The sequence below is a fragment of the Anomalospiza imberbis genome, chromosome 9 (assembly GCF_031753505.1).
Source record: "Anomalospiza imberbis isolate Cuckoo-Finch-1a 21T00152 chromosome 9, ASM3175350v1, whole genome shotgun sequence".
In the NCBI taxonomy this organism is placed as follows: domain Eukaryota; kingdom Metazoa; phylum Chordata; class Aves; order Passeriformes; family Viduidae; genus Anomalospiza; species Anomalospiza imberbis.
Window position 1 is genome coordinate 7,751,954 of NC_089689.1, and position 27,176 is coordinate 7,779,129.

The window sequence follows — 27,176 nt, forward strand, 5'->3', positions numbered from 1 at the left end:
GTCATCCAGGAGGAAATCCTCTGGGATTTCCTCACAGTGTGGAAAACCAGTGACCATGATGTGCTGGTATCACCAAACACCGGAGCAGCAGTGGAGCCTGGACTTCAGTCTCTCCTCTGACATTTGGGTGCCCCGGGAAAAAGTCCTCATGACAGCCAGAGCCACCTGGAGCAGAGATCACTCAGGCAGCAGCTGTAGCGGGATGGGCAGAGGCAGGCAGGGATCACGCCGGCAGTGAGCAAGCAGGGCAGGGCAGCAGCAGGGGCACAGCAAGGAAGTGCTGTCATGTCTGGCCTTGCCTGTGCCCTGCCCAGCGAGGGCTGAGACAAACAGGGATGAAGGAAGAAGGCATTGCCATCCAACTGCATTCCCCTCTCTGTCCCCATGCCTAGCCTCTGTGGGATAACTTTTACATGGCATTCCTGATGTTTCTGATTTGGGGGCACACTGAAGGTATCAAGCCAGCAGCCAACTACAAAAAATAACTAACCAGAACGTGGTCCAACATGTCACAGCTGTGGATGGGGTGCATAGGACACTGCCAGCTCGATGTGACCTCCTCCACTTCCTCAGATCCACACAAACACACCAGAGACGTCTCCCTCCAGGCAGTTCCCAGCATTTTATAACCTGTAACAATATCTTGTCCTCCCCAGAAATGAGAGGGAACCCAGCTCAGGTCTGTCCAAGCCCTCCCCACTGCTACCTTCTCACCAGGCCCCTTGCCCCCTGCCAGCCTCCTGCTTCTCCAGAGAGCACATGAGAGAAGATGGAGCGTGAACCTGGGCAGTGAGAAGAAACCAGCAGGGAACAGAGAACTGAAGGAGAGTAAAGGCTACCAGCTTGGTCACTGCTCAGTAAGGTGCCTCCTCACCCACTGTGATGTCGGGCACTGGCTACACTGAGCAGAGTATCCGAGGAGGGCATCTCTACTTGGGCTTCAAAATACTGGTAGAACAGTTTGGCAACCTGTAAGCCATTATCATGGTCCCTTGGAGCTGGGCCTGCTCCTCCTCAGAACAGATTTCTGAGTATCTCCTCAGGTTACTCTTACCTTGTCATCCTCCACATGAATGCGAGGCTCATCCTCCTTCAACATCACCTCTGAGACACATTTGCGCAATGCCCACAAGAAACTTCTGGAGATAAAAATCCTGAAGATACAATAAAAGACACAGACTGCTTCCTAACTGAAGCATTTTCACCTCAAAATGGTAAGAGGCTCCATGTCAACCTACAGCACATGCAAGGTCAGAACTGTCCCACCACCCAACTGTCTGCTCCCTGACTGCTCCCCACAGTCCAGCTGAAACCTCAGCCAGATTTTACCAGCTGGGATTTGCTTCACAAAAACATTGGCAAGAAAAAAAAAGCATATTTTAGAAAACAAATTCATTAGTGACACCTGAAGAATGAAAGGTCGAAAGCACACAAACTGACATGCAAAAATAATAAGAATTTACCAGCTGAGATGGGATTAGCTCTGATGCAAGTTAATGAGACCTGTGCATTTTCCTCTGCTGAGAAAAATAACAGAAATCCAGCTGGAGCTGTAAGAAAAGTGTGAATGCAGAACAGCCTAGTCTCTTATCACTGCAATCTGTCCTTAAAAATTTGCTTCATTCAGGCCAGGCTCTGGGAGACAGGACCCAGGAACAACACAGAGCACCCAGATTTGGGGCAGTTCCCAGTAATTTCAGCTTCTTTATTCAGGTTTTTTTTCTTTTCCCAGGAGCCCTATCTTCTTCTACCTGTTTAGTAAAAAGGATTTTTCCCTTACAGCATAAATAAACTCCCCACAGTTCCTCAGGGCTTTCCAGGAAGACAGTGCCACTCCAACAGCATCAGCACCTACAACATAGTATGCTTTTAAACCCTGGAAAACCAGCAGCTTAAAATCCATCACAGCCATGGCAGCGGAACAGCGGACACAAGGAAAATCCATCATCCTTGTCATCAGTATCCCACCACAAGTATTTCCAAGTTTCTTCTCCCTTTTTCCCATACTAAACCAGGTTGTTTAAGGAGCAAGAGGTAGAACAGTTGTCTCTTGCAACTGAGACACATGACCATCAATATTCTACCATGAAAAATAAAGTAATACTCAACAGAATTCCCAGGTATAAGGGGTTACAAATATTCAGACTTTATTATAAATAAGAAATACTGTTTTATACATAAAAACTGCAAGTGTTGCATTTTGTTCACCGCCCCAGACAGCAAGACCACAGATTAAGGCAAAAAAAGCTGGAGTGAAGGCACATACTGAGGGGGCCACAGTCAGGAATAAGGTGATGAAGGGATGTCACGTGTCACCCATGACACCCAGCACTCCACCAGCAGCTGTCACATCATCACATTACGTAAAGAAATAACTGGACTTATACAATGAATAATGGCTGTAATGCAGTACTGATTAACAGATCGCTTATAAAGATTTTTTTTATTTAAAAATAAAATTCTGTTAAAAACGGCTTAAGAAAAAAAAAAAAAAAAAAACAAAAAAACAAAACCACAAGAGAGCAGGAAACCTTAGGCCTGAGGTTAGCCAGGGCATGCACACATCTGCTCTTCTCACAGCCTTGGCAGAGGTGATGTGGTCACAGCTATCTTCCCAGAGCGACCCAATGTCCCTGTGTGCAGGCACAGGGAGCTCTCCTCCAGAGGTGTTTCCAGGCAGGAGGGAAATCCCACAATCATTTAGGGAAGGGATACAAGAGCCATGCAGAGTTTGCTGGGAACACCCCGTGGCCAGCAGCACTGTCTGCACCAAGCCTCCTGCCTTGCACAGTGGTATCAAGATGTCCCCAAATGCAGCTCTCCGACCACCTCAGTGCTGGTCTGGTCTCCCAACAGCGCTACAGCTCCTCACAGCTCAGCTGCAAAGCCACAGCCCCTGCTCCACTCCTGGCACAGCATCCCAGGGGACAAGGGACACAGAACTGGGTGCTGCAGGCACCATGGGGAGCAGGGCTGGCTTTGGAGACAGGGCTGGAAAGCATCCACCCGACAGGCAAAGTGGTTATGGATGGGTGCTGGGGATACAGTAGAGGGAAACAAGCAGGAGCCCAGCTAGGAGAAATCCCAAGTTTTAAGGGAATGATACAGAGAGAGCGATACATGCTGCACCTGCCCCAATGGTACAGGGGAAAGCACATAGAGGAGGCCAGGCTGTGCCACTCTGGAAATCTGGCTGAATATATTTACACACACATACACACACACGAGAGACTTCCTCACACTATAACCATGATAAAAAAATGGAAAAAAAATAATCACATTCACACAAAAAACATAAATTTGAAATAATTAATAGCACCAGTGTGTGTCAGATAATAATTTCTTCCCCGCTACGCAAACGTACAAAGTTGCATAGTGTTTAAGGATAGATATATACTGGATCTCAGGGGAAGGGGGGAGGGATGCCAGGCTGGAGGCAAGGAGGAAGCTGCAGAGGATGCTCTTGTCTGGGAGCGAGGGGCTCCCCGCCACTCCCACCCAGCACCAGCGAGCACTGCCTGGGGCGGGAGCTTGCAGGGAAGCCGTGGGAGTGGTGTGAAAGGCAGAGCTGCCACCTGAGCCTGGCCTGAGGTCCCTGTGCTGTGGCAGCTTTACAGTGACTGGGAGATCTGGAGGCAAAAAGAAAGGAGGGCACTAGGAAATTCCAGCTCTTCCTCCCGGCTTTAAAAGAGGCAAAAGGCCATAGGAATGGCAGGAGAGATAAAAATCCCACTGTCCTCCTTCAGGATGGGGAGAAGAAAAAACCCCTTTCCATTTCCACTGATGGGCCCCCTTCCTTCCCCACCCAAAGACATTCAGCATGGAGGCCAGCGCAGCTGTCAGGACTTTCTGGATGGCAGCTCTCCTCTTCAGCAAGACTCGTCCTGCTTCAACAAACTCATTTGTCAGTCTGACATTCCAAGCCCAGAAAACCAGATCCTCTGGAAATTCAGTAGCAACAGATGGGAATGCAGCTTGTGGCTTCCACACTCTGGCCTAGCCAGCAGGTAGCAGCTTTCAGACCAGACCCAAAACTTCTCCACGGAACAGAAGTTGGGCTGGCAGGACTCGCCACTCCACCAGTATCCCATCTTCCCAAAGAGCCCTAATCAGAGGCTGCCTTTTTCTCATAGCAATGCATCATCACAGAAAGCATTTCAGAAAGAGGCTTCAGCTATTTTGCCAAAGGCTACCAACACTGTTGGATTGGCCACTACGTAATGATGAAAAAAAATAAATTCACAGGGTTAAAAGTTGGGAAGAAGGATCTGAATTGAGTGCAGCTATACTGGCCATTACAGTAATACTTTGGTAGCCATCCCCTTCCTTCATAGGGACAAAGAGCTCCAGGACTGAGGATTTTACAGTCAAATGGAGAAGACAGGAGAGAAAATCGTGTTAGTTTTGCCTTGCTGTATACAGCTCACATATGGTTATTTCTGAACCACAGTATAAAGAGTCCAGAGCATCTCTCATCCTTGCATTAATCAAAGGGAAACTGTGTCTGAGGAAGGGGCAAATGTGGAGTGCTCAGGAAAACAATCTATATAAAAAAACCCCTTTGATGCCCAAAGACGGATATTTAATTTGCTTCTCAAAAAAACCCCAAAGAAAGAAACAAACAAATAAAAAAAACCCCACAAAAAACCCAAACAAAACAAAACAAAAAAACAAGGGAAAAAAACCAAACCAAGAACAAAAAAACCCAACTTTCAACTTATCCTGATTTGAAAGGAAACAGTGGCTGCGAGCAGCGAAGAGCTGGGGATTTGGAGAAGGTAATGTGTGTTTAAGGCACTCCATGGCTGAACCACCACTCACCAGGGCGATTCCCCCCACCCCCAGCGCACCCTTAGGGTTTCTCAATGGACGGGGTGTTGAAACAGCCAGATGGCAAAGTCTTCCTGATGTCTTCCAGGTTGCTAATGTCCTTCAGGATCTCTTCAATGTCCCTGTTGTAGGCCTGTATCGCATCATCTTGCTTCTTGGCTTCTCTCTCAAGGAAAGACACTTTCTGGTCCAGGTCACTATCTTTCATCTGGTCTTTGGCACTGTTGAGGGTACCTTCAATTTCATTCAGTTTGTTCAAGTCCACTGTCTCCAGTTGCCCTGAAAAGCCAGAAGCAAATAGGGAAGTGCATTAAAACCCCTTTGACACTGTGGGTGCTCACACAGCGGAGCCCACAGCAGACCTCCATCAGGCCACCTCTAGCATCTGAAGCAGGACCAACCATATGGGAGACATCTCCACTGCTTCAACAAGTCTTCAGTTTGCTGAAAACCAACACAGAGCATTGCTGAACAAGCTCTGAGGCTACTCAGGAAAGAAAAAAATCCAAAGTCCTTGCCAAAACCACACAAATCCTATTTCAAGAGATAACAGATCCATCTGGTTCCTCAAACAATATAGGCAGGAAAGCCAGCACACATCAGGAAAGGCACAGAGGACATTAAAGACAGTCCTACCTAGCTGATCCAACAGGTCATTAATGACAGTGAGCAAGCTGTTCACAGAGTTCTTAGCTTTTCTTGCATTGTCTTCTGCCTCCTGGGCAGCCTGTGAGGCCTGTAGGATATAAAAAAAATGAGAGCACAAAAAACGTGTAGGGATTTTTGTAGAAACTGTTGCCTCTCCTCTGCACTTAGTCACCACATCACTGCCTTCTCACCCCAGGATAACAATCCTGCACAAAGATCTTTATCACAGGGCTGGGGAGAAGACTGACAATCTTCAAGTAATCAGTTTTCTGAGTATTTCAGGATGGGGACCCCTGAAAACTGAGCAGGATTTTGCAGTAAAGGGCAGGATGGAATCAATAGGGCTATACAGTCAGGTTTTAGCTACAATAAAAGGAAAAGCAGCTCTCAAATTCCAGCAGGGAGCCTATGCTAATGCACCAGAACTTGTCTTCTTTTCAGTCCCACTTAAAACTCATAAGAGTCAGAATACTGGCTGGAGCCAGCGTTGTCTTTGCAAGAGGAGAGCAGGAGGAAAGCCTTCATTGCCAGGACAGCAGGGAGAAGGCAGCTCCTAGCCACTGCTGTCCCCTGCCAGCAGTACTTACCTCATTTGCCATCTTCATATCCTGCTCAGCATCGGCCTGCTTCCGCTTCAGCTCCTTTTCTGCATCCTGCAGCTGCTTCATCATGTCATCCACTTCCCTGGCCAGTCCTGTCACATCAGCAAAGGTCTTGTCGGCTTCGGCTCTGGTAGCAGCAGCACTCTGCAGCCAGGTGGGAGAGGATGGAAAAAGGTGGTGAAGGTGCAGAACTTCCTTCAATCCTTCTCATCAAAATGCACTCATTTCCTATCTCGCCATATTTTGCATTTGCAGTGGGGAATACAGCAGAGAGCACAAGGGGCTCACAAGGAACTACTGGAACAGGAGTTCATGCAATCACACAGCAGCATCTCAGTGGGGGTGAGCTGCAGCAGACCCACCTTCTGAACGGAGCTGGCAATCTTCTCAGCATCATCTGCTCTGGCCTTGGCCTCACGGGCATCAGCAGCAGCGTTGCCCAGTGCCAGCTCTGCCTGGTGAGTCTTGTTGTTGGCCTCTGCAATGGTCCGGCTGATGGCAGGGATCTTCTTCAGTGCCTCCTCGGCCGCCGTCTTGTTATCGTTCACCCGCCTGTCAAAGTCTAAGGGGGGCAAAGCAGATCCTTATCACACGCTCCAGAAGAGCCTTGGGATGCTCCTTGGACCAAGCTACCCAAGGCTTTGCTGCCCTGACATTGGAGGGATTGAAGAGCAAAATGGGGTCAGCTCTCCCTATTGCACATTTTCTGATGCTAAATAAGGAAGTTAAAAGGAAATTTCCGGTCCCTGAAAACGCTTATACCTTTTCTTTAAAGAAAAACAAGCCAAAAGAACACACCCAACACTCAGATAAGGGCAACAGTAGGGCCTCTTTAACCAGAATATCCTACTGCCAAGTGACTTGTCACACTGGAATTGAAGGATTCACTCCAAGTGCTTCCTCTTTACCTTTCAGGTTCCTGAGAATGGTATTGGCCTCCTGCAGTGTGCCACTGCTCTTCCGAGCAGCTTCTTCAGCCAGGGCTTTTGCTGCATCTGCTCGAGCCAAGAGCTGGTCTGCAGTCTGAGGAGACATGACATGTATCAATGTATTTCCACTTTCTGAAGGACAATTGTGTAAGTGCATGAAAAAGCACTGCTGAGCCTCAAAGAGGCCATCCAGAACAGCAGCGCTTTCTCTGAGACCAGAGGAGTGTATGTACTTTGGGAATACTGTTCTGAGTACAAAGTTGACACCACATGTGGCAAATATCTCCTATTTTCCCACACAGCCTCAAAGCCATTGCTTTTAACCTCTTTCTGCATCTCCTTTTTGGGGCCATTCTTCAGCATTCTTATAATCAATAAATAACGCTAAGACTAAGACAAAATAATTTGCATCTGGCCACTTACTTGTCTTTCTTGTTTTTTTTTTTTTTCCCAGGGAACAAAAGCCTGCACAAAGTGGAACTGACCTGCTGCTCTGTCTTCCCTTTCTCCAAGAGGTTCTTTACTTCTAGCTCCTTTCCTTTCATATCTTCTCTCAAGTCCTCGTAATCCTTTAGCTTCCTGGCAATTAGTTGATCCAGCTCCTCTGCTTCCTTCTTGATCTTATTTGCTTTATTCTGCAGGTGGAAATCACACACAGAGATTCCTGAATGTTAAAGAATTCCTGAACAGGTGGTAAATTTTTCCACTTCTACATTCAAGCCAAGATGTCTGGCAAACATTTCACTCAGATTTGTGTCCTTCAGAAACTGGAGGAGGTGGGGTTTATGTAGGTGGTTTTCTGCATTTACATCTCCTGCATAAATGTTGCAGTTGTGTAAAAGCTGGATTATGCCTAGATGGACAAAAAACCCACAGAGTGTTCTTATGCAGAGAACATTAGCAGAGCACATGTAAGGTATGCCAGCAACCTAGCAATCTTCAGGAAATACTGCACATGATGGTGCCCACATGTACCTCTAGCCCTGTGGAATCCACAGTAGGCAGGCTGGTGAGATTAGCATATATCTGCAGGGCTCTGTTTCCAGCTTCCTCTGCCTCCGCAAGCACCTTGTTGGCCTGTTTCTCCAGGTCTCGAGAAATATTCCTTGCTTGATTGTACCTAAAAAATTCCCAAGGATCCAGTTATGTAACAGTATTTTTTGTAAAACTGAACTTTAGTAAGAGAGTGGAGAGGCTAAGAAATCAAAAATCACCTCCCACAAAATCCAAAGCATACAGAGTTGTCTTAGTTTTAAGCACTGCTCTAAAGTCAGGAAATAAAAACAATTTTCTGTTACTGACTCACTTCTGGTTGAGCTCATCAATATCAATTGCAGTTTGGTTTTCTCCAGCCAGTGTCTTCAGCAGCAGCTGATACGCTTCTGTGGAAGTATCATTTGCAGCCTTGGCTGTGCGAACAATCTCATCAGCTTCCTTTTTATGCCTGATGGCAAAAGAAAAATAATGCCATTACATTTGTCGGCCAATAGTTTTTATCCTTAGTTCTTGATTATATTCTCTCTTACTTCTCCTTCTTTCCTTCCCCCAGATTTACGTATGGGAGATGCCGAAATATTTGTAATGGAAGATGGCTGCCACGTCTATCATCCACATGAGCAATGTTTGCCCTCAGTGCTACACAGCCATCATCCCACAGCACCAGTCCCTTAAGCAGCAAAGGGTGTGTGTTTCCTAGCCAGCAAATGGAATTCTGCTTCCCCTTTGTAGAGAAGAGCAGGGCCCTGACCTAGGCCACGATGAGTGCGTCTTGCCACAGCCTACCTTTCTGCCAGCTTACGGGCCTCTTCTGCCAACAGAGTCATGTTGTTGGGATCCCCGCTTTGCTCTGGAGGTGTAATGGACTGGAAAAGAAAAAGGAAGGGGAAAAAAACCCTTTAAAGTTCTTTTTTCATCTTTTATTTGTATTAGCTTTAAATATTTATTGTCACGATCGTAATGCTTAGAGATGTGTCTAACCTACTTCTCACTTCTCTGTATGTTTTTCTTAAGCCCATGCAGTTTCCACCACTGGTTATCCCTTGAAAAACAACTGTGCTAATATTTATTTAAGACTTTTGTGTTGGTTTGGGCTAAGATACTATCTGTGACTGACAGTGGTGAACTTCATTGATTTCCCATGATCTTGATGCAAATTTGCTGTTTGAAGGAGAGAGCAAGTGGAGAAACACACCAGAGGCACAGAAGGAAAGGCCCTCAGCCTCTCCCAGCTGTGTGGGATCTCTGCAGCACACTCACCACGTTGTCAGCTGCCATCTTGGCCTTCTCCAGCATATCTGAAGCCATGCTGATGAGGTCCTCAGTGTCCTCCACCCGCACCCGGGCCTGCTCCGCCAGGTTCTCCGTGTCCTGCACTGTGCCCTGGATGTTCCTCAGCCTGTTGAGCTGACTCACTAAGGTGCTGTTGATGTCTTTGAGACGATCCATGAGGCCCTGATCTACGTCTGAAACACAGGACAAAAAAGAGAGGAAGCAAAATTAATTAGAGCAGGAAGAGAAGCTGGAGCAGCAGCTTACCACGGTAGGCACCATGTTGGTAGGTTAATCCCCTACTGGAAGGGAAGCAGGCAAAGGCATTTCACAAGTCACTTAGCTTGAGATCAAAGTCATAATCAGAATATGCACCAAACAGGAGAAATGAAAAGCCATTAACTGCTAATAAGACAATCCTGCTGGGTGCTGGAACTGACTCTGATGGGAGATTTTGTGTTCAGAATCATCAATATTTTACTTAAAATAACTAACCATTTTAAGTCAACTCTCTGATTAACTTAAAATGACAACAGAGCTGCTCCTCAATAGGTACAAAATGTCTGTTTTGTGAATTCTCTTTAGCTTATCTCCTAGAAATTAAGCAGAGATGGACAAATACTGCAGATGTACATTCTTCCACACTCAGTGAACAAGGGAACTCCGAAGAAAGACCTATGGAGCTCCATATGGAGCAGCCAGGAGCTGTGTGGAATAGCAAACCTACTCCAAACTCTCCCCAAACCAAAGGGTTGACAAAAGCTGCCAGCATAAAACCTTAGTTCTTGCATATGTAGGACTTATAAAGTACCAAACTTCATCAAATTTTTGGACCATCAGGTAACTCCCCACAACAGCATCTTAATAATGGAGGCATCGCAGCACAGGTATGTGCCTCACGACCAAGGCAGTTACTTTTGAAAAGCTGAGAGTGTTACCAAGAATTAAGTGCAAGCTGAAGCCCACAGAACTCCAAAATTAAGATTGGTCAAACTGACGTATTGGCTGAACATGAATATTTTGACACATTTCAAAAACATACTAATACAGAAAAAGAGAAATAACTTTTTCAGGTGTGCACAGATTTTTGCAAGGGTAGTTTTTGTTGCATTTACTTTGCCCTCTTAGTAAGAGAAGAACCTGGAGCTGGGGAAGGGTTTGGAGTACAAGTCTCACAAGAAGCAACTGTAGGAGCTGGGAAGGGGCTCAGCCTGGAGAAAAGGAGGCTCAGGGAGCCCTTCTGGCTCTGTACAACTCCTGACAGGAGGGTGCACCCAGGGGGCCGGACTCTGCTCCCAAGGAACAGGGACAGGATGAGAAGAAACAGCTTCAAGCTGTGCCTGGGGAGGTTGTGGTTGGATAGCAGGAAAAATGTCTTCATTTAAAGGGTTGTCCAGGGAAATGCTGGAGTCACCATCCCTGGAGGGATTTAAAAGTTGGGTGGATGTGGCAATTAGGAACATGGGTTAGTGGTGGCCTTGGCAGTGCTGGGGGGCAGGGAACAGTCGGACTTGATCTTAGGGGTCTTTCCAAATAAATGATTCTATGATTCCAAGACAGAAAGACCAATCAAAAATTCCACCACTAAACCAAATCCATGCCCTCATCTTTCTCCAATCCCCACCCTGCTACCCCCTTATGTGGGACTATCATCAAGACATGAATGTCAAGCAGGCAGTATAAATCTACCTCAGCTAAAGCTGAGAAAAGCTTAAGCAACCATTCTCACTGGCAGGAACCTTCCCAAGCAAATGCCAGCATTGGCTGGCGTGTTAGCTTTTTCCCAGCTTCACACAAAGGGGACAAATTTTCCCAAAATGGTCTGAAATCACTGAACCAGCTCCCAGGGGAACATCTTTTACTTCAAAGTCAATAGCCTTCTTCAGGGTTCTCTTTTCCAAAACACACATCATCTTATATATTAAAGAGACCCTAAGGACAAACCACTGTCACAAACATGACAAACATCCTGCTCACAGACATCCCGTGGTAGTGGAGACAACACAAGAATCAATTTGAAACAGAGTTTAACAGAAAAAAACAGCATTCTTCAGAATATTCTACAGTTTATAGTGGGATAATTAAGTTTGCCATCAGGATTTTGAGGCCTTCATTCCGATTGCTGATGATTGGAACAAACAAGAACTACTTGATCCCAAGATGTTGGAGCAAATTTAAAGCATAATAAGTATACTGGAAAGTTTTCTGCTTGCCTAACAAATAAAACTCTCCTTTGCATTGAGAGAAGAGGGTAACACATAAAACACTTCCATCCATACAGAGCTAGAGGCAGATCTTTATTCCATGTACAACAAAGACCACTGGTCAAACAGCATGGATAAAGCACAGCCACTGTTGTTATGATAATAACATTCACTGACTCAGTGCTGCCTTAAATTGCTGCCAATCCTGGAGCACAGAACTGGCTTGAAATAAAACATGCTGTCTCCAAAGGGAACAGGGACATCAGGCAAAGAACTCATTTAGTTGGTCCATGTCTGTTCAGGTCAACTCACCTTTGCTCTTTTGTGCTTCATGGAGCAGCTCCGTAACTTCTCGTTCTGCCTGCTTCAACCGCTCTTCGAAGGCTTCATCAGTTACAGTTTCTTCTCTGGTACCCAGATTCGCTATAAGATTTTCCAACTCCTGCAGCCTTTGCCGTTGCTCTGCCACCTATATGAGAGGGACAGAGCACAGCTATGACACAGCAAAGCACCTTCAGCCGCTCTGCTTTCAGCAACCATCAGCAGTCATGGGCCAGAATGCTGCACAAGTGGACACGTGCCACCATCTCCAGTGGTACGACTGCAGTCGGTGTCTGTGGCCTTACCTTATCTTTCACTAGTCTGTAACAGGCTGGACACTCCTGGCAGCCTGGCCATGAGCGGTTGTAGAAATAGTTCTCCTCACACTGGTTGCAGCGGCTCCCCACGAAGCCTTCCTTGCACTCACAGTGACCGTTCTCCCGGCACTGCAGGGACCGCGAGCCCTCAGGATCACAGTCGCAGGCTGCAGGGGAGTTAAACCTCAGTCAGATTGCAGAAGAGGCAGAAATACCCTAAAACTCACAGGATGAGAGGAAAGGCTTAATACCCTAAAAAATCTGCAAGAGCTATGGGGCACAAACCCACAGCTGGACCTCCCAGTGATCGCAGTGCTTCTACTCACAAGCAGGATCCAACATTCACTGTGTGTGTTCAGTGTTACTATTACCTCTCCCACAAAGCATCATTCTACCCTCTGTCAATGAGGAAAGTTTGGATCAACCTGCTTTGCAATCATGTTTACAAGATCAGCTGCTCCTCAAGCCAGAACCTGGATTCTAAGGCCACCTGCAGAGTAACTGTGCAGAAAAACATCAGGAAACAGGGCTGTTGGGAGGCCAAGATGCAGAGAATATATTTACACCAAGGAGATGTAGATATCTACTAAGTTGGATATCTAGTAAGTCGGACAAGAAAAAGGTAACAAAAGAAGAAGGAGATGAACTGTAGTACAGAAATCAAATTTCATCACGCACAGTGCGGACATAAAAGTACAACTTCTGCAGTGATGAGGAGCGAGGTGACAAAATACCTTCCCAGAGGCAGAAGGAAAGCAAAGGCAGGGCTGGGTGTGCAACATCCTTCCCATCTGCCTCGCTCTGGTCCCTCAGACTTACGTTTACAGCCTTCAGAGCCGAAGCCGAAGTGGTTGCCCTCACATCTGTCACAGTGCTGGCCGGTGACGCCTGGCTGGCACTCGCACTGCCCCGTCCGGATGTCACACTGCCCGCTGGTGGAGCCCAGCGCGTGGCAGTTGCACCTGGGGGAGGCAGGCACACGTCAGATGTGACACAGAAGGGACACGTGGGGCCAAGTGCCTCCCTGAAGTGCACAGCTCAACATTTGCATTTGCCAAAAGCCGCTTTTCTTGCTGTGAAGATGCAGCAGGCGAGGCACAGAGCTTTTGAACCGTGCAAGGTCACTTGCTGCCTGCACTAAAAAAAGAATCCCTGCTACAATCATGAAGTCATGTGGCAGTTTGCTATTTAAGATTTAGAGCTCTTTATAAAGCTATTTATAAGTCAGGCTTTTTGTACAGCCTCAGTAGCTGCTCCTTGACCACTGCTCTTCCCCACCCACAGCGGCAGAGGCACACCTGTTACTTGTGACAAACATCACATTCCTGCACAATGTAAGCACAGACCCTCCAAAACCAGGGTCTCTGCCCCAAGCCAGGCCAAACCTCACCTCTCACAGCCACGTCCACTCTGGAGGTTGAAGAATCCAGGCTCACAGGCACTGCAGTCCCTCCCGGTGACATGAGACAAGCACTCGCACTGCCCAGTCACTTGATTGCAGATCGTCTGCTGATTCACTGTGCCGTAGGGATTGCAGTGACAAGCTGCAAAAATATAAAGGTATGGAGAAACATGCACAAAGTTAGAAATCCCTTGTGGTGTTGGTACTTACCCTAATGCGCCTGAATCCAAACGACATGGCCACCCAGCCCCAGCATCACACAATGCTTTTGCTTTGATAGCACTAAGTGCCCACAAACACAAGGACTCAAACCACCAAATCAGGGTAAAGCCACACATTCCTGCGGACGGGCACAAGTGACAGCCTGACAGTAGCTCCTGGGGACAAAACCATTTTTAAATGCAACAAGAAGCAAGTCTCACCTCTGCACTTGTCAGAGGGGTCAGAGGCCAGGGGGTTCCCGAAGAAGCCATCCTTGCAGCGGTCGCAGTAGAAGCCGGCGGTGTTGTAGATGCACTTGAGGCACTCGCCAGTCTGGCGGTCGCAGTTGCCCACGGCATTGGGGTCGATGTTGTTGTTGCACTGGCACAGACGGCAGGGCCTCACAGCACCATTTCTGCCCAGTGGGTCTCCAAAATAGGCATCATCACACAGCTCACACCTCTTGCCTGGGACACAACACAGACACGGGTGCTGCAGCAGAAAACCCTTTGCTGCCATCTCACGTGGATCCCCTTTGCAGTCCCTTCTGAAAAGCAAACTCTTCAGCTTCTTCCCTTTTATCCTTCTGTTGGGGCCAGACACAAATCCCTCCTCATCTCTAAATTCAAGATGATTTTTCACTGGAACTTTGCAGTATGAATTATTTCCATTCTTCCTTCCCCTCCTATGCCTTTAAGCCAAACCTATTTGCTGCAATTTGTTGTTAATATAAGAATCCCAAGAGGTAGAGTTCCGTGGGGCATCACTGCTCCAGGAAGCTCCTCTGCCAATGAGACCTGCCAAACCTCCACAGGCAGCCACTGAAGAATTTGATTCAGCAGCTGCCTACACTTATTGCAGATCTGACCTCCCCAGCCAATTATGAGTTCCATTTCTTAGGCAGTTCTTGCACAAACAAACCCCCTTTTTCCTCACATCCCAAAAAGGTGGCATGAGACAGGATAAACTCTTCTGTAATCACATAGCTACAAGAAAGATCAGCTGCTACAGACACCTGAGCTGAAGGGCACCTGGGGCCTGGACTCTGCTTTGGCTCACAATGCAGTGGCAACCCACAGGAACCCCCATGTGCTGCTTATGTGCCTGGTCAGACACTTTCCTCAGCACTCAAGAATTTACAGGTATTCTGTACTTTGGACTCTGCCATGCCAAGCATGAAATCAGCAGAGAAACATGAAGGTTCCCAGTCATCCTAGGGCTTCCTTGCTGCTTGCAGGCAGAAAAAAAGTTTCTGCTTAACAACTTGGCTACATGCTTGGACTTCACAGCTTATTGCTAAGAAAAAAAGATCAGTATCTGTTCACATATTTCTCCTTAAAATTACTGAGCACTAGTTTGATCTTCTGGTTTTTTGGACAGCATTCGTGAGTCACTGCAGCCCTTCTGCTCTTCCTAGGAAGCATCCTGCAGTGCCTCGCTTGCTGGCAAACTGCAGCTTCTAATTTTATTCCAGTCTGACCTGCCTTCCTGGCTCTTTTAAATCTATTTTCTGCCCAACACCATGCCATCATCAGAGTTCTATTGGAAGGCAGCACGGCTCTCCTATACAGCACAGAAATGGTCAGACTTTGCAGATAAAGCCTTTTGTTCTCAAGAAATAGGCATGAAAAACATGTGAAGCCCCAAGCCTCACACAGGACAGAAAATAGGGCTGAGGCAGGAAGAAGGATTTGAACCAGAAGATGCAGCAGCTTTCAGAGCTACTCACTGTGGATCGGAGAACAAGAACTAGCAGGAGACACACTTCCACAAGCATGTGGATGTAGGAGAAGATGTTTTGTGTAGGAACACACCTGTAGTGCCAGCCTGGCAGCTGGTGCACACAACCTCCTTGGTGCGGGGCACAATGGCACAGCTCGAGGTGCCTGGGCACGGGCAGGGCTGGCAGTCCGAGGCTGTGCCGGCCGTGGCATCGCCGTAATACCCATCGCTGCACTTCTCACACTGAGTCCCCGCCGTGTTATCCCTGCAATTGCACGTGCCTGCAATAGAGAGGGACGTGAGTTTTGCTTCACTGTCCAATCCAGAAAAGAAGAACCATCCCCTTGCTGTTCCCTGTTTGCTCTCTTACCTGTCTCGGGATCACAGGTCTCGCTGTGGCCGTTGCACGTGCAGGGCACGCAGGGGCTGTAGGGGCCGAGGCTTGGGGTCTCTCGGCGGTACCCAGAGGTGCAGCGCTCACAGAACTGCCCCTCGTATCCCACTGGACACGAGCAGCTCTCCACCCAGGCCACAGGCACACCGGGTCCGGGGCGAGCACTCGTGATGGTGACATCATCCAGGTGACCAGCACCTAGAAAGCACCAAGGGGCAAACCCTTTTTAACCACGAAGGCCATCATCACTGCTTCCCCAAACACAGCTGAACGGTACAGGGGGCAGACAGGGGGGTAAGATGAATCAAGATGCAAAACGCTCCAGAAGGTTTAGAGAGATGAGCAAAGATGCACTAGAGCCCACCAAGGGAACATGCAGGGTAGGAAAGCTGAGAATGACAATATAGAGGAGAATCTGAGAACAGCAGCTGAGCAAGCACAGCCAATTAAAATTAAGTTATATTTCACATGTGTATGGTTTCCATTTCCAAATCAAATACCAAAACCAATTCCTGGCTTTCAAGACAGAACAGACCATGTCTCTAGCCATCTTAATACACCATCTGCAAACCACACCTCAGGACAAACTCTTCAACTATTCTGCTCAAGCCATTCCTTCCTCTGGCATTTCAGCACTTCCCTCCTCTACTCCCAGCCCCTTCCCTGGAGCAAAACAGAGCTCAGACACAACACAGCTGACTTTTAACTTATACCACTGTGTCTGTGCCACTGCAGCAGCTCCAGTGCACTGAGCAGAGCCTCAACTCCTACATATTAGCAGTGGCTACAGCACTCAGGGATAGTTTGCTCCCCACTTCTCTTCCCCTCCATTTCACAACCCCACATTCCTCATTATGGGCCACCCCTCTGAAAACACTTGCTGTTTTCCCACCTTTACCAAATGCAAATTCATCTTTTCCATCTTTCTGCAAAAATTTTTCACCACACAGCAATACCTAAGGACCTACTTTTGCTTCTAAATCATGCCCATTTTTATAAATCTTCATCATGAGGAACTTTCACTCAGGTCTTGCACAGGCAGCACCTTAGACCTTGTCCTTCCCATTTGTCATGTCAAGGCAAGACCCAGAAAGATGGGAGATGTAACCATTTCCAATGTAGCAAAACTTAAAGCCAAGTGCTGTAAGCTTCCTACATCCTCCATCAATACTCTGTACTATGTATTTTTACCAATTGGAGGATAGTGGCTATTAAACAAAGAAAAATTCCCACGTCTAGAGCAAGGAATCAGCAGCTGGTACATGTTCAGCTTTCAGACATTCAAAGACAACACTTTTCTTTCCCATATCCTCTTCAGGAGGCCTGGGAGAAGATGCTACATAGGAAAGCCAGGTGAAAAGCCATTGGCACAAGCTTTGCCAAATAAACTGCCACAGCTGTTTATGGCTGGGCCCTACAATGAAGCAACCCAAGCACTAAACAAATGAGTTTGCCCCCTCTTCTGCGACGTTCTGCTCAGCGACTTACTTCTCTCACTGTACGTCCCACGGATCTTGATGGAAGTCAAGTTGTGGAGAAGCTTTTGGAATTCAAATGCTGTAAGAGCAGGCCTCCACGGGTAATCTGCAGCCTCATGGAGCCTGGGGAGAAGAGCCAAGCATCATCAGCACAGCTTTCAGCTGCTAACAGCTGCACCCTCTCAAACGCTCCCTTTGCAACAGTGCTGTGCTATTGCAACATCACCCACACAAGTTTAAACCTAATGACCTCTGTTTCCTCAAGAGCTCAGAGGCCAAAGGCAGCCCAGGCCAGGTGACAGCTGCTCCCACTGTACCTGAAGGTGTAGGTCTGCACATTCTCACTGGGGTAGGAGTTGCCCTGGGCAATGAGAGGCACCGACACTCTCAGGCCAGCCCCCTCCAGCACCAGGTCCTCTGCAGAGAGGCGCGTGTCCCGCCTGTCCACACGGAAGGAGAAGGTCAGGTTTTGCCCGTAACTCAAAACCTGGTTGCCCAAGAACTTGCCTGAAAGGGGAAGACATCCTTACAGTGAGGCGACAGAACACAAAGGGCACAAGCAGCACAGAAAGCCATGCTTTTAGAATGACCTACGTGGTGCAACGAAGTACATGGGGAAGTAGGTGTCTGAGATAACAGAGATATCCTGGGTCTCAGCACTCCACTGCAGCAGGACTTCTGAGCCATCACGCTGCTCAGCACGCCACTCATCCTCTCCTGAAGAATCACATGAGCAAGAATGAACACCCTTGGAAGACACAGATTTGCACACACTTCTCGCACCATGTAGTTAATCTAACGTGCCTGCATAGGCACTGACAGGCTGCAGAAAGCAGCTGTGCAGAAGAATTTAAACAGTAAACACCATCTTTACAGTTTAAGCCCCTGATTCAAGTGCTGACTTGAAACCTCTGAACTCTGAACCCTCTTGACGACTACTTGTCCAAAACCTTCTTTTCTAAAGAGCTTAAGCAGAGCTAGAAAAACCTGCAGGCCCCTAAGATTTGTTGAGAGCTGCAGCCTTTGTATGAACCGTTCTCCAGTGGAATTTTAATTAAAAATATGTTATTTTCAGACTACACAGCATGAAAACACGCATACACATGAAACTGACTGCATGAAAGAAACAGATTTTTCCTGGGCTTACAGACTCATTGGAAACACAGCTGTGTTTTATTCAGAGCCATGTAAACCTTGAATCTAAAGTGATTTTGATCCTCTCAGTCACAAAGTCTTGACTTGGTTCTAGAACTGAGGAAACTCTGCTTTGCCAGCACACCTCTCAGGACAGAAGATGTTTCTATTTGCAATTCCCACTTGCACCTGCATGGTGTACAATAACTGTGTGCCTGAGGCTGTGAATTCCTGCCTCCCCATCTGAACAAACAAGCTGCAGACATGGAAGCTCCAGGTAGCTTCAGCACTTCCAAAAGAGGGATCCTAGACCTGCCTGCCCAAGGTTTGTGGTCTTGCACAGAAAGGAAGGAGTTGGGGTTTTTTAATAGCTTCTGACTTGAGTCTACCACCCAACCTGAGATACAAAGGAAAGCTTAATTTTACCAAACTCAAAGTTGGAGGTGATGCTATAGATACTGTAGCCCACAGCACTGGTGCAGACTGAAGAGTGTCCAAAACAGAAGCAGGGAGTACAGCCTCTTGGATTGGAGGAATCCAGATGGAAAAATCCAGGTTTGCATCTGAAGATGCAAAGGAAAGAAGATTAATTCCCTGATGCTTAACCCCAGGTCCTTGCTCAGATGTTTTTCATTCTTGAAACAAAGCCATGGGAAGAAAACCTCACCTCTCACAGTGGAATCCTTCCACATTGTCTTTGCACGCACACCGCCCTGTCTCAACGTTGCACTCCCCTGTGCTGCCAGCAGCATTGCAAGAACAGGGCCTGGAGGAGTCAGGAGAGAGGTTAGTTCAGTAAGAGCCACATAGAGAAAGCTTAAAAAAAAGCCTAGCTTTCCTTTTAGAGAACTGCAATCCTCCTTACCTGCACCCAGCTTCGGAGAGGGAGTGGAACCCTGGCTGGCACCGGTCACACTTGTCCCCCATCACACCGGGCTTGCAGCTGCACTGGCCGTAGCTGTCGCACTGTGTGCTGAGGGAGCCTGTGGGGACAGCAGGGACCTCAGCACACACACATGGCTCCATCAACTACTCAAACTTTAGAAAACGGCCAAGGAATAAGGAAGCAGAAAGCAGGAAGCACAGCCTCAAGCCGATGAGCGACAGCTTACCTACAGACTGCCTCTAGTTCACAGGGATTTTTCCCCTGGCAGCTCTAGACAGATGAACTGTTATCTAGTCTTCCCAAACTATGTTCAGCATTTTACTCCTACTAACCAACCTTTTCATATATAAAATATAATTTTAACTTCAAATTGCTTTCTTCTGCTTCATCCTCAGTGCCACATTTGCATGCCTCCAATTCCACATCTGTTTTACTCTGCAATATGTAATTTCCAAGACTTTATTCCCTGAATCCCTTGTGCTCCCCCTAATCAGCATCTCTCCTTTCCCTGACCTCTCCCTTTCACACTCCAATTTCCTTCTTGATGCCTAAGTTGCATTTAAAGACTAAGCTGCCTCTTTGGAACAAGGCTGCATGTGTCACTATGAATCCTAGTAAACTCATGAGCAAAACCCTCATTTTTGGAAGGATGCCTTCCTCAGTACTGCTACACTCAAGTGGTCTTGCACAAAAAGCAGTAGCAGGGTTCTTTAATCCATAGTGGACAAAATGCTTTCTCCCAAGCATCCATGTAGCTGCCAGCCTCGGAGCTATCAGCACTCTAAGAGTTAACTAGCAGGATAAAAATATTTTAATATACAGAAATAGTTGCTTGTTTCCACTTCAATCCACACCAGAAGATTATAGCAAAGTGAAGAGCTATAAAATGATTAGGCTGGACAGGACAGAAGAACTCACAAAACCTTTACCATATACAGCCAAAGTTCAAATCCCCTTTGCAGTCCCACTTAAGATTATTTAGGAAAAAAGAGTACTTGACAAAAAATACCAATCCAAACATATCCAGGGGTTTCAAACACACCCTGGGTGTCAGTGCGTCATTGCATGCAAGCTAATGGCTGAGTTATAAAGGCCTTTGGAAGCTGTCCTTAAAGACCTGAGAAGTCACTTCCCTGCATCTTTTCAACCATCTCAGCTCACACCAACCCACATCCCTCTTAAAATAAGGTCTAACACAAGGACGCAGGAAAGCAGTCAGAAGAAGAAAGGGCCTTTATTGGTCAAAATTTTCACAACTGAATGACTCCTTGACAAAATTAGATAGGAGATGCACCCTGGCAGACCTCTCCCTGGCTGCTTTTAGGGCATGCTGCAAGCAATGACTTACGCCAGCTACTCTTTTGAAACCTCACATCATATCTTACATCTTACTATGTGTAACCCTTTTCCCTCCTTCCACCTTACTTGCTCTGGGCTGGTTCTGTAATCTGTAAGGATTTACAGAACCACTTACAGGTTAAGTGGTTCTCTACACGACAAAAGATTTATTCTCCTGCCAGAATTACCCCCGTCCCTGTTTATTTTAAAAGAGTTTAATTACATATTTTGAGTTTACTTTGTTTTATCTCACCCCACCCCCTTTTGTTTTTAATGTTTCACTGGTTTGTATTTATAGTGCTTGGATACTCAGTAGGAGAAACTGATGCAGCAGCTAAAGTTCACTACAATTTCTCAGCATGAACAACTTCCAGAAATACCCACTCACATCATCGTGGTTATTAAGAATTTAAATGAGTTCTTTAGTACTGGGAGCATCCAGGGTAACACACACACAGTGGAAAAAAAAAATCCATTTCAGAACACATTCAAAGGACTAAGTGCAGCAGAGGTGACCCATCTGCCCCTGCCACCCTAACTCCAATTAGATCCAAGGCAAACTTAAACCAAAATACAACCCAATAAACATTTCCTATATGGAAAAAAAAGAAAAGAAATCCAAATAACCCCTCCCTCTTTCTACCCCGGAGTTTGCAACGAGCTGCATGACCGAAAGAAGAGGTGGGTTTTGTGTGTGGAAGTCTGCAAGCGGCCGTGCTTGCAGCAGTGCTCACCGACTGGGTTGCAGCTGCAGGGCAGGCAGCCCTCGTCGCCGGCCAGGCGGTAGAAGCTGTCGCGGCAGCGCTCGCAGTGGGGCCCGTCGGTGTTGCCGGCACAGGCAGTGCAGTGGCCGCCGTGGCCCGTGGCGCGGTACAGCTCGGGGTCAAAGTAGCACTCCTGGGACCGCCCGTTGCAGTCGCACGCTGCAAAGACAGGGCACTATCAGTGACCAGCCCGGCCCCATAGCACAGAACCCACCCTGCACAGTTCAGCTGCAGATGAGTTGGGGTAGGAGCTTTTAACCGCTCCGAGACCTGAAACAAACTTGAGACCATTCTCATCAATGCCCAAAAGAAAACCAGCATTTTCTACCCCACTTCTTTCGACATCAGGCTGCGACTTGCAGCCAAAATGTTGTCTTCCCACACAGCACCACCGATCCCTGTCATCCAAACAAGCATGAAAAGGTACCATGAAGCTACTCCATGCTGTAATGAGAGCTTCTCCCTTGGACTGCAAATCCCTAGACAGCAGGACATCCCAAGTTCACCAGCCCATTGAGGGAAGCCACAGACAGCTGGGACCTATCTAGACACACAGAGGTCAGACAGGAAGAAAACTTTTCTGTCTGAAAAAGCTTCCCCATAAAGTAAACTACCAGGAGCTGTGGTCTGGGACAAAACACCACGCAAATTGGTGTTCTGTGACAGAGACCTGCATTTGCAGACCAGAAATTAGATTAAATAATCAACAAGTAACTGTAAAAACCAATAACCCAAACACAAAAATCAGCTGATGCTAAATGAGGAGCTTTTGAAAGGCCAATTATACTCCAGCATAGTAAACACATTTTTTTTGCCATGGGTCTCATAAAGTACAAGCCAGTATATTTCTGCAGGCCACCTCTTTCTTTAGGAAAGATGGGTGGTTCCCATCCTTCTCCAGAAAGGAGATGCCCATTCCTACGGATCTAGCAGAAAGCTCCCACAGGGTAGGAGTGGAATGACCAACAGTCCCACGAACTGTGCTTAATGCTGGCTAACTGTGACTGAGGCAAGTTAAAACCAGGCAGGGCCAGCTTGTGGCTGCAGCAGAGGCAGGGGCCCTGCCCCAGACAGGCTGTCCCCTGTCAGCCGCACATACGCAGGCACTCGTTGGCGCTCTCCGCGGTCGCTCTCCTCCACGGGCGGTCGTTGAAGAAAGGAAGGCACTTTTCACAGTCCACCCCGAAGGTGTTGTGCTTGCAGTTGCAGACCAGCTTCCCAAGCTCATTCTTCACACACTCACTCGCGTGCCCGTTGCATTTGCACCTGGTTCAGGAGAGGTAAGGAACAGGTATTAAAATTCCAGGGCTCCAGGTCATTCGCAAAGCAACACCAAAAAACAGGGCCCAGATCTCAAAATCTGAGATGAGAGAAATTTGAAGGCAAATGATTACAACAAAATCAAGAACAAAACTGCTGTCATTCAGCCTGGAGATGAGGGAGCTTCATGGATATCTTATGGAGACATTCTAATATCTAAAAGGGGTTTACAAGACAAAGAGAAACTTTTTATCAGGGCCTGTAGTGATGGGACACGGTGTAGTAATTTTAAACATCTTTCAAATTTTAATTTAGACTGGACATAAGGAATCAATGAGGGTGGTGGGACACTAGCACAGGTTGACCAAGGAAGCTGTGGCTGCCCCTTTTCAGAAGTGTCCAAGGCCAGGATGGCCAGAGCTTGAAGCAATCTGGGATAGTGGAAGGTGTCCCTGCCCACAATGGGGGCTGGATGATCTCTGAAGGTCCCTTCCAAACCAAACCATTCTATGAAACAAAGAGGTGCAGCCTGCTCTAGGTAGGCATTTAGAAAGGGAAGAAAGTTAACTAACTCCTTTGCAGTCTTCAGACTAACCTGAGCAGGAGAAGCAAAGATTTAGCTGGCTTTAAGTCAGTGCATTTTCCACAACTTCTCTCCTGTGAGAGCCCAGAACACTGTATGTTCACTGGGTATGGGCTACTGTGGTATCAGTAGGAAACTGAATAGCACAAAGGTGACTAAAACAGAAGCCTAGGGACCTCCAGACTGGTGGTGCAGCCAATACAAATCCACATGTGGCCAAATCCCTGTCTCAGGATCGCCATATGCAAGCAGGCCAAAACCCTGCAGTGGTTTCATCTCTGTTTAGTAAAACATTTTATCATCAACTACCTAAGGTTAAAACATTCTATAACAGACTTTGGCAAAAGGAATGGGCAACCATAAACATGTTGTGCCATGTTCCAGACCTCCAAAGGAGATAGTTTCTTCAATATATGTGAAGTAGAGACACAGAGATTTTCTACTTACTGTTATTCGAGACACAGGACACTTACTGTATAACTTACTGTTATACAGACACAGGACAGAATGATTTAAAAACACATTAAAAAACCACACAAACCACACAGCAGAAAAGAATTTCTTCTTTTGTTTTTAATTTTAGTTAATTCTTTTTACCATTTACCTTCTCAAATCACTTAATATTTCATCTAATCAAGGAAAAAAAATTATCTCTGCCAGCCCTAAAGTTATAGCCACAAAAGCTTATACACAATATTTGCAAGTTATCTAAAATTCATTCTAATGCATTCTTGATTTAGGACAGTCAGTAAAGACCAGAGCCTATTGGTATGATGTGAATACAATCAGTATCTTTAAAGCAGTCTAGTAAAACTAACCAAAAACTTTAGTAAGCAGAGAGTCTTATTGTCTACTCACCTACCACCCACAGCAAAATCAGAAATTGCATAGTAGTAAGACTTGAGAACTTTTGGGTCATTGAAAACTTCATCTCCAAATGTGTTCAGACGGTTGAGGGTCACTCTGATATCTGTAGCTGTCACCCATTCCTAGAGCAGACAGAAATCCCATCAGATGAAACATCCTTTCCCTTGAGAGAGTACCAGTCACTAGCAGTTCTATTAACAAAGTCATTCCTCAGCAGCTGGTTCCTTCTTTACTGTTTTCCCCTCTGCACCTCGGGAGCTCACCTGCTCCTGCCCCAGAAGCCTTATGCCACATCCTCTTGGTTCAAATGGGTTTTCCTGACCCTTTCTCCTCTCTGGAGACCCTTTCCAATGCCTCTTCACATCCTGACTGCTTTCAGCCGGGAAGCACTGAATAACCTCTCCAGCAGAAAGTGCAGGGCAGGCAATTATGCCAGCTTGCTAATTGTACGTATCTGTCTGGCTGTAGTTTTCCTGCTAAGCTATGCAGCACCAATGGGAAAAGCTTTAGGGTACATTTGTTTGCAGGCATATTGCACTAGACTAAAAGATACACACAGACAAATGAGTGAGGCTGGGGGAGGCTGAGGAAGACAGACAGACAGATCTGACTTGCAACACAAGAGTTTTTCATAATATTTACACAGTGTCTGTAACACCCTGCTCTGCCCTCGTGCAGCAGCAGCAGCCAGCACACACAGCCTACTGCCAAATTTCATATCACATTCTGCCAGCCACTGACATTGGCACCTCCTTGGTTTTATTATACCCTTTACAAAGCTGTTTTCCTTCAAACACTATAAAAAAGAACACAAAGAAACATTCCTGTATGTACAACTGTGCAGCACCGGTGTCACTGCTCAGCCAGCAACACAGTATTTATTTACTGAATTACAAACACCGATGTAAACACATGGAAATACCAATCACAATGAACACATTTACTTCAGTTCTAAAAAGCAACACCAGCGGTTGGTATGTATTTTAAGAAACTGGTGGTCAGATCTCTATTCCTTACATAGAGAAGCTTATCAGAAAATTACACAATTGCTAACTTGAAATCTCCTTATTCACCTTAACGATAAGACATGGTTTTCTGCAAGGGTTGGCTACACCAATGAGGTGGCCAAACTGGTTCTTTTCCACTTCAGAAGGTCTTTGTCCTTTCCCATTAATCTTATTTTTTCATTTCACTTCAGTTTGCAGAAGCAGGTTCTGCTCTCCTGCCTGGGGATCAAAAACAGGCAAGCCCTGAGCCTGCTGGGAACCTGTCTCAGACTACTCCTTCTACTCTAAGAGCAAAGGGAAGTGATGGTAATTACAGCTCTGAAAGGAAGATAACGAGCCCCAGTGAGGCAAACCCCACAGCTTTAGCTCCTTGTTGCAATATAAACTGGAGAAGTCATCAAGCAGAACACAAAAACTGGCAAGTAAATCAGATAAACTGGTGCTCTAGTATGCTCCTGACCACTGCCCAAGCACTCCCGTGAATGCAAAAGAAACATTCAAGAATGTTCAACAGCAAAAAACTCCTGCCAAACCCCCCTTGCCAAGCCACCTGTAAGAGAAAAATACCAAGGATAAAATCAAACTTCTCTGCTTCAACACACATGTAAGAGAACATGGTAGGGATTCCTGTAATGCTTCATGTATTTAGAAGAATCTTATATTTCTTACTTTTTTCTGCTTGAAATATACATGCAGATGCCTCAAATATTAACTGGACTGAGACTTTACCTTCCTCTGTCCTTGTATCTGAAACAACAGCAGAATGTCCACAGCTGCTTTCTAAGCTGGCAGAGATTTACATTCATCCTCTGAAAACTTCCATGATCCCTAGTGACAAATCACCCTTAATGCCAGTGGGTTTGCTTTTTTGTACCATAAACTTACTATCAATAGACTCAAGAGTTCAACTTTTCCTTCAAAAGCACCTCTGTGGATTGTCCATCCCAACTTAGCTGTGCAAGGGCCTTTCACTATGAGTAAGGGCTGTAGTGCAGCCCAGTGGGCACAAAGCCACCATGCAGAGTTGACTCAACAGGAAGACTCAACTCAGAGCACCTGACTGACATAGTCCTGCTCACATACCTGCAGCACAGGGCTGTTGTCAAAGTTGTAGGCACTGGGACGCCCCTCCAGCGTTGAGAAGGCCACATTGCCTCCGGTGAGAGGGGAGATGTCGCTGAACTCATCGGTGCAGAGCGCCTGCTGCTCGTCCTCGCCGGTGCGGATGAAGCCACGGTTGATTTTGTGGTAGGTGCTCTCACAGGACCCACTGTAGTACTGGTAGGGCACCCAAGGGCCGTCCTCCTTCGTGCGCTTGTAGATGGCAAAGCTCTCGGGCCGGCTCGTGTGGAACTTGAGGCGCACATACGTGATGTCAAAGGCTTTTCCTGTGGGGAAGAGGAGACGTGAGAAAGACTCAAAACTGAGAAAGAATGGAAAGAGCTGCACTGCATTTCTCTCTCTGGAGAAACATCTCCCAGCATTATCCAGAAGGATGAGCATGTCCAGTAACACCAGAAGTATCTCTTCCAGGCCAGTATAGTATCTCCAAGCAAAGACAAGGTGAAGGAAGTGAAAGCAGAAGTTGAGGGCAGGCTGAATAGATAGATAAAGAGACCTATAAGCTTCTGTGCAACCAAACACATTTCAGAAGCTGCAATTCCCTTCCGCATACATCCCTAACAGATGACAGACTACATCAGACCCATGATTAGTTTGTGTGTATTTAAGGCCAGGCCCAAGTTAATAATGACATTTGATGATATTTCTCCCAAACATATGCATGGGAGAAACAGTATTAACCAGAGAGGAACAAGTCACACTGTAGAGCCTGGATTGTACCTCTGTTTCTTCCCTACATAGACAATACCTCAATCTCTTTTTACAGCTCACAAAACTTTTCCTCCAGCATTGAATCTACCAACTACAGTCCTCTTCTACTCATTCCCTGGGAAAAAAAAATGAGGTTTAGGTTTCCCACATCATTTGACTAAAGTCACCAAGGCATTTTTCAGATCAGA

The 27,176-nt window shown here is 46.6% G+C and overlaps 1 protein-coding gene across 1 annotated transcript in view; it reads right to left on the reverse strand.

Moving 5' to 3' along the window:
- Positions 1-2,123: 2,123 nt before the first annotated feature.
- LAMC1 (laminin subunit gamma 1) overlaps positions 2,124-27,176 on the reverse strand; it is a 66,978-nt gene continuing 41,925 nt past the window's right edge. The window contains exons 2-28 of the mRNA XM_068199527.1: positions 26,239-26,543; positions 24,140-24,270; positions 22,538-22,704; positions 21,409-21,597; positions 19,316-19,433; positions 19,118-19,216; positions 18,877-19,013; positions 17,911-18,033; positions 17,634-17,823; positions 17,327-17,439; positions 15,815-16,036; positions 15,537-15,725; positions 13,944-14,189; positions 13,510-13,663; positions 12,939-13,081; positions 12,108-12,286; positions 11,794-11,950; positions 9,266-9,471; positions 8,792-8,871; positions 8,316-8,453; positions 7,985-8,129; positions 7,495-7,644; positions 6,989-7,103; positions 6,443-6,642; positions 6,066-6,224; positions 5,467-5,566; positions 2,124-5,109 (exon numbers count right to left, since the gene is read on the reverse strand). Of these exons, the coding sequence (XP_068055628.1) occupies positions 4,853-5,109; positions 5,467-5,566; positions 6,066-6,224; positions 6,443-6,642; positions 6,989-7,103; positions 7,495-7,644; positions 7,985-8,129; positions 8,316-8,453; positions 8,792-8,871; positions 9,266-9,471; positions 11,794-11,950; positions 12,108-12,286; positions 12,939-13,081; positions 13,510-13,663; positions 13,944-14,189; positions 15,537-15,725; positions 15,815-16,036; positions 17,327-17,439; positions 17,634-17,823; positions 17,911-18,033; positions 18,877-19,013; positions 19,118-19,216; positions 19,316-19,433; positions 21,409-21,597; positions 22,538-22,704; positions 24,140-24,270; positions 26,239-26,543 (4,412 nt within the window). The 3' untranslated portion in view covers positions 2,124-4,852. The remainder of the gene's footprint in view (positions 5,110-5,466; positions 5,567-6,065; positions 6,225-6,442; positions 6,643-6,988; positions 7,104-7,494; positions 7,645-7,984; positions 8,130-8,315; positions 8,454-8,791; positions 8,872-9,265; positions 9,472-11,793; positions 11,951-12,107; positions 12,287-12,938; positions 13,082-13,509; positions 13,664-13,943; positions 14,190-15,536; positions 15,726-15,814; positions 16,037-17,326; positions 17,440-17,633; positions 17,824-17,910; positions 18,034-18,876; positions 19,014-19,117; positions 19,217-19,315; positions 19,434-21,408; positions 21,598-22,537; positions 22,705-24,139; positions 24,271-26,238; positions 26,544-27,176) is intronic.